The sequence below is a fragment of the Episyrphus balteatus genome, chromosome 3, assembly GCF_945859705.1.
Source record: "Episyrphus balteatus chromosome 3, idEpiBalt1.1, whole genome shotgun sequence".
Lineage (NCBI taxonomy): Eukaryota > Metazoa > Arthropoda > Insecta > Diptera > Syrphidae > Episyrphus > Episyrphus balteatus.
Genome location: NC_079136.1, coordinates 117,221,300 through 117,233,998, shown reverse-complemented (window position 1 = coordinate 117,233,998; position 12,699 = coordinate 117,221,300). Strand labels below are relative to the sequence as shown.

Genomic DNA, 12,699 nt, shown 5'->3' with positions numbered 1-12,699 from the left:
CACTGCAATAATTCCAATTTTTTAGATTTACTTAAGTAGGTATATCATATTTCCCGTTCAGATATGTGAGTACAAAAGGAAAGTAGGTTTTTCAGTAGGTTTTTCAATTCAAATTTTGAAAACTTGTTTTTTATTTTAAATTAAAATATTCTGATCTTTGAATGATGTGGCATTCAATAATATTATCAAAAATATTCAAGGCTAAAGAAAAGTCAGACTCACAATATCCTTCAATCTAACTTTCTTGAATAAATTTTGAATTCAGGAGATTGAAATTCTTCCTAGTTGATGTCTTAAAAGAATGTCCTCTTGTTGTTTTTGCATTCTTTTCATTTTCACCTGAGACTTTTACTTCATACTCGACAGTCCCGACAGTTTTCGAAAACAAAAAATAAAAATACATAAAAACCCTCAAGAGATTATTCTTTTCATACACAAAAATACCCCCAAAGTGCAGTGTGCTTTTTCTCACAAAAGACAAAAAAACCAAAAAAAAAAATATGTAGGTATTACCAAAAAAAAAAAAAAAGTGATCATAAATATGAAATTATAGTCAAATTTGTTTCTGCTCATATTCCTCCCAACATGGAAGCCAGAGGATATGACTATGACGACGATGCACAATTCCATTACCCAAAGCTGTTCACTTAACCATGGAATTTGTGTGCACACACAAAAATGCTGGTCACTTCCATACCTCTAGCAAAATCTACATTCTACAACACCAAACATTCCCATATAACCTAGAAAACAGAGAACCAGATAGGATCCTATATAGAGTAAGTTCATATGGTATCTGTGTGTGAGTGTGTGTGTGTGTATGTTTGTCATAAAGGTTAATTTCTATGCCAGCAGTTGTTGGAATTCCACAAGCATTTCATAAAAATTCATGAATAATTAACAAATAGAAGGTTGTGCGGTTAAGCAAAAGTAAAATTACCTGGTCATACCGTAAAAATACACAAACATAGGAACATTCACCCACACAACCAAACAGAAAGATACCAATTTTAAAACTCCCACTCTAATAATGGCCAAATGTACCAGTTTTTGAACAGAAAATTTACATTGGCAAAATGAATAAATAAATTTCTAATTCAATTTAGGTAGCTAACAAAAAAAAACTCTCACACACACACACACATAGACAATTGAAAAATCCTTTGCATATGGACAAATATTCGAGGATTTGCAAAATGCATAGATATTTTTTTTTTTTTTTGCTCTTCCCACACTACCACCACCTGTCTTTGTAAATATTTAATTTTGAATGGTGGCTACATTTAAATTACTTCGCCAAAAAAGGATCCTGACATAGCGCGGTCGCGGTGTTGGCGGTGGAAAACTGAATTAGAAACGCCACAAGTTCACAAAAAAAAAAAGAATTGAATGAAAGAAAGAAAAAAATCAGCGGGCAGATAGGCCTACCTTTATGATGATTGCTAACGAATGGCGCCCAATGCAAACTCTCTTCCACACATACACACGCCGCCAGCGCCACCTGTATCCCCTATGGTACCTTTTAATCAATCCAATCAGGACATTCATGTTACAATCACAATTGTAGATAGCTATATATAGGTATGTGAGTTTGTGGTATTTTAGGAACAAACTCTTTGAAACTTTGTGTTCTTTTCTGTAATTTAATTTTTTTTTTTTGTCATTGGTTTTGGCAGAAAAAGAATATCCTTCCCCCCCCCCCCCTTTATATAGGGGTCCTTTGTCCAAATATAACGAATCTTCTTCGCTATTCAAACCGCCCGCCAATGCTGGACCATTTTGAGTTTGTGTGTTGTTTACAATGTGTGGGTTTGGTTTTTGGTTTATTTTCCTACAATAAACCAAAACATCTGAGAGCCATATCTCGGTATCTGGGTTATATCCTTTTGATACGTTTGCCTTTGTTCTGTCGCGAACGAAACCTATTGTGCTACCAGAGATAACACACAACAACCCCAGAGCAGAGAGAAAGAGAGATCATATCGCATAAAGGGGGGATATTGTAAGTGACACTCTCTTTTGTTGTGTTCATGGTCCGCATGATTGTCGCCAAAAGGAATGAATTCAAGTTTATCGAATTATATCGGTAGTTATGGTTATCGATGCTGTTAAATCAAGATAAAGGTATATAGGTAGAATTTCAAAGGAATTATAGTCTCCCCTCAATGAAAAGTTAAAAAAAAAAAGTAAAAAAAAAAAATAACACACAAACCGATTGAATGCAAAATTGATTTTTAGGTGTTTTAATACTTTTGTTTTATCATCAAAGGAAATTAAAAAGCTGAATGTGTTTTTCTGAAGGCATATCAATTTTTCATTTTTACGTTTTCAAACAAATTCAAATAAAATGTTACTTTTCTGTATCCATACAAGATATTTGATTGAAAAAAGTTTCGAGTGACTTGAAACTTTGAAAAAAAAAACGCCATAAAACAAAGTTTTGACATACAACTTCCTCATTTTGTTTTTTAGCAAATTTTAAAGAGCTTCCAGCGATATGAATGGCTTTAACATTTTGAAGGGATTCAAGGCCCGATAACAGTTCAATTTTTAGAAAAAAAAAAAAATGCAAATTGGTGGTCAGGAATATTTCTATGTTCTTTCTCTTGGTGGCAGCGCAGGGACAGAAGGCCCAAGGACATACTAGGTATGCAAAGTTTAATTTTTATTTACAAGTCGAACATAAGCCCCAAATTGAATGTGGGTCTTATGTCAGCGCAGGGACATAACACCCATTTATTATTTATGGGGCTTATGTCCTTCGAGTGGGACATAAGCCCCAATTTGAATGTGGGCCTTACTCGAGTGGGATATAAATAAAGCCCATACATAAAAAGTGGACGTAATGTCCCTGGGCCTTGTGTCCTTGCGCCATATCACTAGATGGAAAAAAAAATCTTAAACAGTCAGGGGCGTACACTCCCTTGGGGCAAGCGGGGCGGCACCCCGGGGCCCCCGACCGACCCCAGGGCCCCAACTGGAGACAATGCAGAGGAGGAAACTTTTAGAATAAATTGAGTTACGAAGTAGATAAATTAAAATGTATTTGAATCACTTCGGATACAAGGGAGACAAATTTTATCATTCAGTGTAATGTATAATGCATTGGTAGCCACACAATATATATTGATTTAATAAAAAGGTTACCCCATGGGCCCCAAAAAAATAAACTGCTTTTTTAAAAGAAAAAATTTTAATTTTATCTTAGGGCCCCAAAAAATATTACTTGAAAAATCTTTGCAACCACAAATAATACATTAGGGGCCCCAAAAAAGCAAAAAAACAACTTCAGGCCACGGGTCCCAGAAGCCTTTACTTCGGGGCGTCAAAAAAAAAATTAAATTAAAAAAAATTGTTTTTTAAATTAAATTAGGTACCTACATTTGTTGATGGATTACTAAATATTACTTTATGAGCCCCAAAAAATATGACTTCGGGGCTCCAAAAATATTATATGAATTGTCCCAAAAAATAATTTTTCAGGTACCCCGTTAGTTGAGAGCCGATCAAATATTAATTTGGGGGCCAAAATCTATTACTATGGAGCCCAAAAATATTCATTAAATTTTCTGATGTCATGACAAATATTATTTGAGGATCCTCAAAAGCTATTACTTCAGTGGTTCAAAACAATCAAATGGAAAATTAAATATCAATTCAGGGGCCCAACATAAATACATCAGAGCCCAAAATAAAAACATTATTTTATAGGTGGCATTTCGAATATTACTTCAGAATAGAGGCCCCAATACCTATTAATTCTTAGCTCCAAAAAAATTATATTATATTTTAGGGGCCTCTAAGCACTCACTTTTGAGGCCCCAAAAATAGTTTTTCAGGGACCCCAAAATAAAAAAAATTATGTCTGGTGACGGAAAATCAAATACCTAACCTATAGTATGTATTTATTACTTCAGAACAGAGGCCCCAAGAACTATCAATTCTAAGCTTCAAAATTTTTTATTTTAGGGGACTCTAAATATTTAATTTTTGGGGCCCCAAAATTAATTTTTCAGGGGGCGCACAGTAAAAAAAAAGTTATGTTTAATGATGGAAAATCAAATATGTACATGTTCATATTACTTCAGAACAGAGGCCCCAAGAACTATCAATTCTAAGCTAAAAAAAAAAAATTATTTTAGGGGTCTCTAAATATTCAATTTTGGGGGCCCCTAGTATAATGATTTGCTACTTTTATGATAAAAATTTTAAGTAAGTATAGCAAAGTGCATTACGAACATAATAAAACATTAAAATAAACCTAAAAATAAATAAGCCATAAAAAAAAATGTATGGCGTATACGTACTTTTGTTTTTGTATCTAAGTGGCCCCCAAATATGAAAGGGGCCCCAAAATTAAGTCTTGCCCCGGGGCCCCGGCAACTCAACGTACGCCACTGTAAACAGTTGCAACACTTTTTCCAAATTGCTCTACTTATATGGATGACGGCAAAATTCTTCAAAGAAGACGACACGAGAGCATTTTGAGCAACTTTGAAATGAGCAGTTTGCAACAGAAACATATTTCGAAAAATTCAGTACCTACCAATTCGTTTTTTTTTTTTTTTTTAATTTTTATTATAAGAAAAACTATTTAAACAAAAACTAAGATCTAACGATTGTCAACAGGGGCGGATCCAGGATTTTTTTCTGGGGGGGCACAAGGGACGGATTGGCAAAAAAAATCAGAAATTACAGTATTTTGGTCTAAAACCTGGCCAAAAATATTTTGGCACATTTTCCACATCAAATAGGTACCAAATGACAAAAAAGTTATTCGGAAGGAAAAATTTTCATTTTCTTGTTACAGTAAAAGCCATTTAAGTGCTTATCTACTTACCTCCTGATTAGCCGAGAGAAAAAAAAAATATAAAAAATCATAAAATGTATGTACAATCCTGTGCTATATTAAAGTTAGTACCTAATCTATTCCTTATTTTATTTTTTGACTTAAGTTGTTTCATTAAATAGTGCCTGAGAAATTGAGTAGATAAAATTAAGAAAAAAATAAAGGTTTACGTTTTTTAATTGATTTTGTATAAAATTTTGCAATATCATGGACATATTTATACCATTATTTGATGACCTAGTTCTTATAGCCCAGTAATTTTAGGTTTTATCTGCGGAAAAATTCCTACTGCGTTAGAAGTTATAGAGGTCAAAAGGTCACGAAAATCTCATGTATCTCGTGACCTGTTGCTCGGAGTACAATGGGGGTCTATGGAAAATCTGTTCGGCATAAAATTATCTACAAAAATTGCCTTATGCATTTTTCTGTAAATCCAATCGTTTTCGGAATAGAGCTGTTTCAAGCGTAGGCATAATACATGATACGTAATAATAGCTTTGTTTTATTTAAGAGTGAATAATTCAGTATTTAAATACTGAAAAATACATGTGTAATCTCTTTTGCTTTTTTAATACGTTTTTATAAGTTTCACTTGTAATCGATATTCAAACTAACTTACTAACTAAATTTTTTTATATCTCAAGAATATTGTGTTCAAATTGTAGGTCTATTGGAGCCAAATTGACTAAGTTATGGGTATTTTAATACTTCGCTTACGAACGTTTTAGTCCAGAGTTCAAAACTTTAAAGCGTTCTCCCCACAACTAAAGTTTTTAAAGCCGGTGCCCCTCATAACGTCAAAACTAATGCACCGATTCTTTTGAAATTTGGGACACTATTTTGTTTACATATTTTTAAAGGTATCCCTGGAGAAATTTTCTCAATAACATAATGTTTATAAAAATCTATAAGTAAGGGTCGCTTTTGAGGAGTTTTTTTCAAGGGGTCTTTATTTTCGGGGTGCAATTTTATTGTCGATGTCCATATCAAAATTTTTCACCAAAATCACGTTGAAGTTAAAAAAAAAAACACACTTTTTTTTTAATCGAAAAAACATTCGTGTTTACCCTTCAACAAATAGTCGTTTATTTATATGTGAGGTGGAGCTTTTCATGGGAAAGGGATGCAACAAACAATAAAATTCGCATTTTCAGCCAGAAATAGACAAGAGTTTCACCCAAGTTCTTTCTGTTATTCATATATTTTAACAACTCTTATAATTTGATTTGCTTTAAGTATGAACCAGTTCTGGGGGGGGGGGGGGGGCACGTGCCCCCGTGCCCCCCCCCCCCTGGATCCGCCGGTGATTTTCAAAACACAATTTCTAAAATTTCTATATTACCTACAATACAAAAATTTAAAAGGCATACTTCGTCTGAAGGTCAAATCCATTTAAGGAGACGTTTTTGAAACTTAAAACCAAATTTTATAATATTTTTTCTGTTTTTGATTATAAAATTTCCTAAAAAAATTATTTTATAAATTTCCACAAAATATACCTTTAATGAAAAAATCATAAACTATTATCAACAACTTCTCTTTTGATTTTGATTTTGAACTTTTTCGATTTTAAGGAAATAATAGAAAATTAACTCCTTTAAGTTAGTTCAAAAAAAAATTTTTTTTTAACAAAATGGGTTGGTGCAGAAAACTAAGGAATTACATATTTTGTCAAATTTCACGTCTGTGATTGGTTAGTTGGCAAAAAAATCTTTCCAAATTTGGAAATTTTATTTGACACTCACTGAACGTCCTAGGTTTTCGGACACGAGTATCCAACGCATCATTTCCAGAAATGCAAAAAAATGTAAAAAAAAAAGAAAAAATTACAAGAATTTTTCAGTCTATGTTGTTTTAGCTCTTAGTTTTGACATTAGATATAATTGAAAAATAAACTTTACAAAAATTTTCATCCAAAGCCCAAAATAAATAAAATGCACGGAGGTAAATTATTTTTTTAAAGAAATTTAAAAATAAAAAACTTAAAAAATATCTGAAATTTGGAATAAAGTAACAAAAACATCTTCAAACGAAGTCATTTAATTTTATTTAGGTAGCTATACCAATAAAAATTTTATTTTAGAAAAAGATCAGAGCCTTTTTTTTTTTTTGAATAGTCATAAAAGCTTTCAAAAAATTTACAAACAAAATTGGTAAGTCATTAAAAGGAAGTATTGATCGATACATAAAAACAAAGTTTAAAAAAAATTATATTCATCCATTTTCAAAAAAAAAAAAAAAAAAAAAAGAAATTATCACGAAATTTTTTTTTAAATCCGAAAATTACTTTTTTTTAATTTTAGTTATTTCGAAAGTACGTTATTAGCAACATTACCTACATGTATTTTTCAATCAAAATCTTTAGACCCGTTTTGAGAAAAACACTTTTTTCCAATTTGGTCATAATATGGTAGGTAAACCTTAATTTTAGTCCTTAAAAAGGTAATTTTTCGGACCATTCTTTTTTCATTCCACATTTGTTACATTTTCATTTTCGCATGATAAAAATAACACACTTAAACCAAGGTTATATTATAAAAATATAAAATTTCTAAACTTACCTTGTGAAAATATTCCAATGACTGTGACAAGTCCGAAAAAATACAAATACCCTATTATTTCCATTCCGGTTGCTGTTCACGACACGTGTCTTTTTTCACCTTATAACTATTCTATATAATTCATTAAAATAAAAATCTTTAAAACTTTTGATAACATACAAAAAAATATTAATTAAATTTGTTCTTCACTTGGACACATGGCACATCGAGAATAGAACATCTTTTTCCAAAACACCTTTTTTTAATTTGTCATCTGAAAATAGTAGAGAGAGAAAAAAAAAAACAGAAAATTAAAACAAAACTGAATCGAAACAAGTATATTTGTTTCAAAACTTAGTTGTCTAAAGCTTAACTTAAATGGTAAAATTCTATATCTTTTTTTCGTTTGTCTTCTTGTATGAATTTTTCTTCATTTTAAATGTTTCTTTCTTCATAAAATTTCTAATCATTTTCCAGAATAGCAATGTGACATTTTCACATTTTCAGTTTTTGAAAATCCCATTAGCAATCTAAGTGCTATATAAGTTTGTATGTGTATTTTGTGTGTGTGTCTGGTATAGCAAACTGTGAAATGTGTCATCACACATGTTTTTTAATCCTTTTCACCTTCTCTCTTTTTTTTTTTCTTGTGTCTTTCTTCATCATCATCATCGAAAGAAAAATGAAGGTGCAGAATGGAGTGGAAACAAAAAAAAAAAAAAATAATAAATGGAGAGAAAAAAAACTTTAAAATCATTTGATTTTCTATGCACTTGTTGTTCATCTAGCAGTTTGGAAAATAAAAGCATGCGAGAATGATGGTAATACCTTCAACATCACTAAAAGCCCGATAATATAAATCCATGGCAAAAAATTTCCAGAAATTGAAACATACCAAGGACATTTTTAACCAACCATGAAAAAACATAGCGATGAAATCTACAGGGTGGATCATAAATATGATGCCATACTTAAGTTTTTTGAGATTCGGCGAAAAGATTCAGAAATACTCTTAAAACTATTTTCAGAAATCTTGGGCTTCCGCCACCGTCGGTCGTAGGACAGAACCGGTTTTCAAATAAAAGTAATGCCCCGCTTTGCCCCGACAAAAACTCGATATACGTCAATTTTAAGTTTTTTTTTATACATACCCAAATCAAAGCATTTTAGGTGCAAAAAAAAAAATAACGGAGTTTCGGCCAGTTTCAAACAGTCAAAAATGCGGTGAAAACTCAAACCTCAAAAAAAATTTTGATAGGTACTTCAATGTTTAGTATTTTTTTTTTATTTACCGGTAGAACGAAGTACCGAAAATATATTTAAAACATGTTTTTTTTGAAACCTTGAACCTCTTTAACCACCGGAAAACAGAACCGATTCAACAAAAAGTACGACTATTGCTTTTTCCGAAAAAATCTCGATACATCATTTTTTAATTTTTTTTTTTCGGACATTCCTATTTGCATTTCTACCACACATTTTCAAAAAGTATGGAAATCCCTTTATCTCCACGAAGTCTTCATACGATTTATTTAATATACAGTTATAACGGATTTTTTACGGATGTTTTTTGTCGTCTTTAAGCTATTGCATAGATTTTATCGCGGTCAGAGCCCGACTCAAACGCAGGGACCGAATCAAGAAATTTCGTAACGAAAAAACCTAACACCACCAACTCACGTGGGTCGCTTTACATGTATGTATGTATTGTATCAGGGGCGGATCCAGGATTTTTTTCTGGGGGGGGGGGGGGGGCACAAGGGACGGATTGGCAAAAAAAAACAGCAATAACAGTTAGAAATAAAGTGAAGTACCATACGACTGACTAACAAGCAGAAAATTTTAACGACCCACAGTGGTCTAAAACCTGGCCAAAAATATTTAGGCACATTTCCCACATAAAATAGGTACCAAATGACCAAAAAGTTATTCGGAAGGAAAAATTTTCATTTTCTTGTTACAGTAAAAGCCACTTAAGTGCTAACCCTCTTACTCCTGGATTAGCCGGAAGAAAAAAAATATAAAAAATCAGAAAATGCACGTACAATTCTGTGCTATATTAAAGTTAGTAATCTATTCTTTATTTAATTTTTTGACTTAAGTTGTTTCACCAAATAGTTTTTGAGAAATTAAGTTTTAAAGATGAAATTTTGAAAAAAAAAAATGTTTACGTTTTTTAATTGATTTTGTATAAAATTTTGCAATATTATGGACATAATTATACCATTAGTTAATGACCTAGTAGTTTTTAGTCAAATACTAAAGACTACATTCTAATAAATATTAAAGTTCCTAAGAATAACAAAAAAAAACTGAATCATACTTTTTTGTCGGGAAACCCAGTTTTGTTTTTTTTTAATTTGCATTAACCTTTTGTAACCCAAGGTCCTAAATTTAAAAATTAATAAGTCAATCGATTGGCCTTTATCTTTAATAAAACACGTATTTTTTAAAAATTCAAAAAAGTCATTATTTACATAGTTATTTCGATATTTTGGGAGTAAAAAAAAAGTTTAAATAATTTATTTTTATATAAAAATGCAAAAATTCAAGCAAAAAACTATCTAATATTAATTTTTAGGCACTTTCCTAAAATCCAAAAATAAAACCCCGTGGGGTTTACTAACAAAAACTATTTTTTTTCTGAATTTCGTAGTTTTTACACAAATTTGCTTATTTTCAAAAAAAGCCCAACTTTCAACATTAAATGTCAATTAAAAACTATTGGTGCTCTTTATTAGAAATTTGAAGTACTATTTCGTGCCCCGTGCCCCCCCCCCCCCCTGGATCCGCCTATGTATTGTATATGTATACTGTACGAAGCTTGCACGGATCGAGACGAGCGAGAACAAAACACTTTTGGGAGGTCGTTTGCCGGCACCAGCCACCAGTGAGGGAAGTACCGTAATCTCAGTTTTTTTTTTACATGATTGTCTTGAAAAAATTTTAACTCTTTTTGTAGGTGTCGTACAGATATGATTGAGGCATATTTTTAAAGGTTTAAAGGCTTTCTAATAATATAAAATTGTTTATAAGTTGTCAAATAATAAAATTGATCAAATCGAAATGGAAGAAACATTTTTTTTATAAAAATGTATTAAAAAAAATTTCAGCTTCTTTTCTAAATGTCGTAGAAACATGATTGAGGTAAATATTAAAAGCTAAAATAATAAGCTTTTAGATGATATAAAATTTATTATACGTTGTCATGTAGAAATATTGACAATATGATGTGTAAAGAAAAAAAAGATAATTTTTTTTAAGCTTTCCTTCATGAAAAAAGTGTAAATGTGTAATTTCTTTTTGAAAACATTTAGGTATGGTTTAATTCTTTACTAGAAATATAAGGGTTATTGAAGGTATAATTTTCTTGTATACTTTTGCATTTAAAAAACTTGACATAATGAGAAATGCTAATTTTTAGATTAGCTTAGTAAGTACCATTTAAAGTTTAGAAAAGTTTTAAAAATATTTCATCAAAAAGTGCACGCATCATCAACCTAATCTCAAACAACACGAATCACCCTGTAAATGAAGAGATGCAGAAAATAAAAAAAAAACTGAATAACACTTTCTCTGCTTCAATGAAAAAGATTAAAAGCTTCAAAAGGGATAAGGACTCTATAGTATATGTGTGTATTTATATGTATTCTGCACTTGAAGCACACAAAACTATCTAATGGCATTACTTAGGCAAATTGGAACAGGAAATATTCAATTGGAGCAAACATTTTTCGCAAGAAATTGAAAACTATAGAAGTAGAAGAAGAAGAAGATGTATTTCTGCAAAATGATGCATACAAAATTTACTTCAAAATAGAAAAAAAAAAAAAAAAAAGAACAAGAATTCTATATAAAATCTACAACAACGTGTTGAATATTCTGACTTTTGTGTTTAATAAATTGAACAGTGCTTTATTCTTGCCAAGTTTGTTGTTGTTGTTGAAGGAGAAGAAGATATTGTCTTTATCATCATTATCCTTGAAGCCATTTATTTTCATTTTACCTTCACTATATAGTTGTAATATAGTTAGGAATGTGTATTTACTTACTTATATACTTGATTGTTTTAATTAATTTATTTGAAGTTTTGCAACATTGTACTGAATGAGCGGAAATAATCATTTCGATTCATTTAGAGGCACTTTCTCCCAGGCAAAATATTTAAACATAATCTTCCTCTGTTGCAGAAGGATGCAATTGAAAGAGCAGCACTTTTATAATTTCTTCTTCTTTTGCGAAGATTCATCATTCATGTACCTATGTATATTGTATAGTATCGGAGGATCTACCTATCTATATAGTTAGTTATAATGAAACTTATAGAAATTTTGCTGTAAGGATTCACAAGATTTATGCGTAGGACAAAGAATATTTTAGTTATGAGGATAATAAATTTATAAAGATATAGGTATAACTCTAAAAATAATAGAATGCCTTCAAATAATTTAGAAATGAAAAGTTAAGCTAAGTAAGAAAGTTAAGAGTAATTATTTCTTCGATTGTTAGTTGGATTAGAAAAAAAAATTGAACACGTACTTCAAAATTATGTATTATCTTATAAAGACACCTCTAGCTTTGTAGAGATGACTCTTTTTTATGAATACACAAAAAAAAAAAGTCTAGCAGGTGATTTGAAGCTGCACTGGGTATGGAGACAGTATGTTAAAATCAGATTATTTCAAGATGAATGTGAAGAAAAGGGTGCTATATCAATTTTCCGTATAATCATGAACATCTGACAGACATAAAAATCTTTTTCAATCAATAATTTCAAAACGTTTTTGTAGACTTTTCAAAAAAAATCAGAGTGAAGAAAAAAAAAATAATAAGTCGAAGAAGTCCTTAAAATAATTAGACCAGTGCCGATGCCTTCAAAAACATTAAAAAGTACAAAAAAATCATAGTAGGATGAAACCCATTGGAAAAGGAGGTGAATATGATGAAAATTAAAGGAAAAATAAATTACGGGCGAGCCGAGTTCGGGAAGTGGGTGGGTTGAGTTTTTAATGGTAAAAAATGGTATATCTCGATTTCCGGCAAAACTACAATTCCTATAGAAAAAAGTTGTATGACAAAGTTGTAGGTAATAAAAAGATCTACAACTTTTGTATAGACAATTTTTTCACATAACCTCAAAATTTATGTGAAAAATTAAAAAAACCGAGTTTTTGGTTTTTTATTTTTATCTTTTTCAAAAACAAAAATTTTTCTACGAAATTTAGTGAAAACTTACCTTATTATATCCCAAATACACTGTAATTTATTTGATTTGAAATATTTATTTTTAACCTTTTTTTTGACTTAATA

At 30.7% G+C, this 12,699-nt stretch overlaps 1 protein-coding gene across 2 annotated transcripts in view; it reads right to left on the bottom strand.

Annotated features, from left to right (window-relative positions):
- LOC129913458 (uncharacterized) overlaps window positions 1-12,699 on the bottom strand; it is a 199,523-nt gene that overhangs the window by 161,331 nt on the left and 25,493 nt on the right. For both annotated transcript variants that reach the window (XM_055992148.1, XM_055992149.1), the window contains exon 2: window positions 7,411-7,663. In XM_055992148.1, coding sequence (XP_055848123.1) covers window positions 7,411-7,474 — 64 coding nt within the window. In that variant the 5' untranslated portion in view covers window positions 7,475-7,663. The remainder of the gene's footprint in view (window positions 1-7,410; window positions 7,664-12,699) is intronic.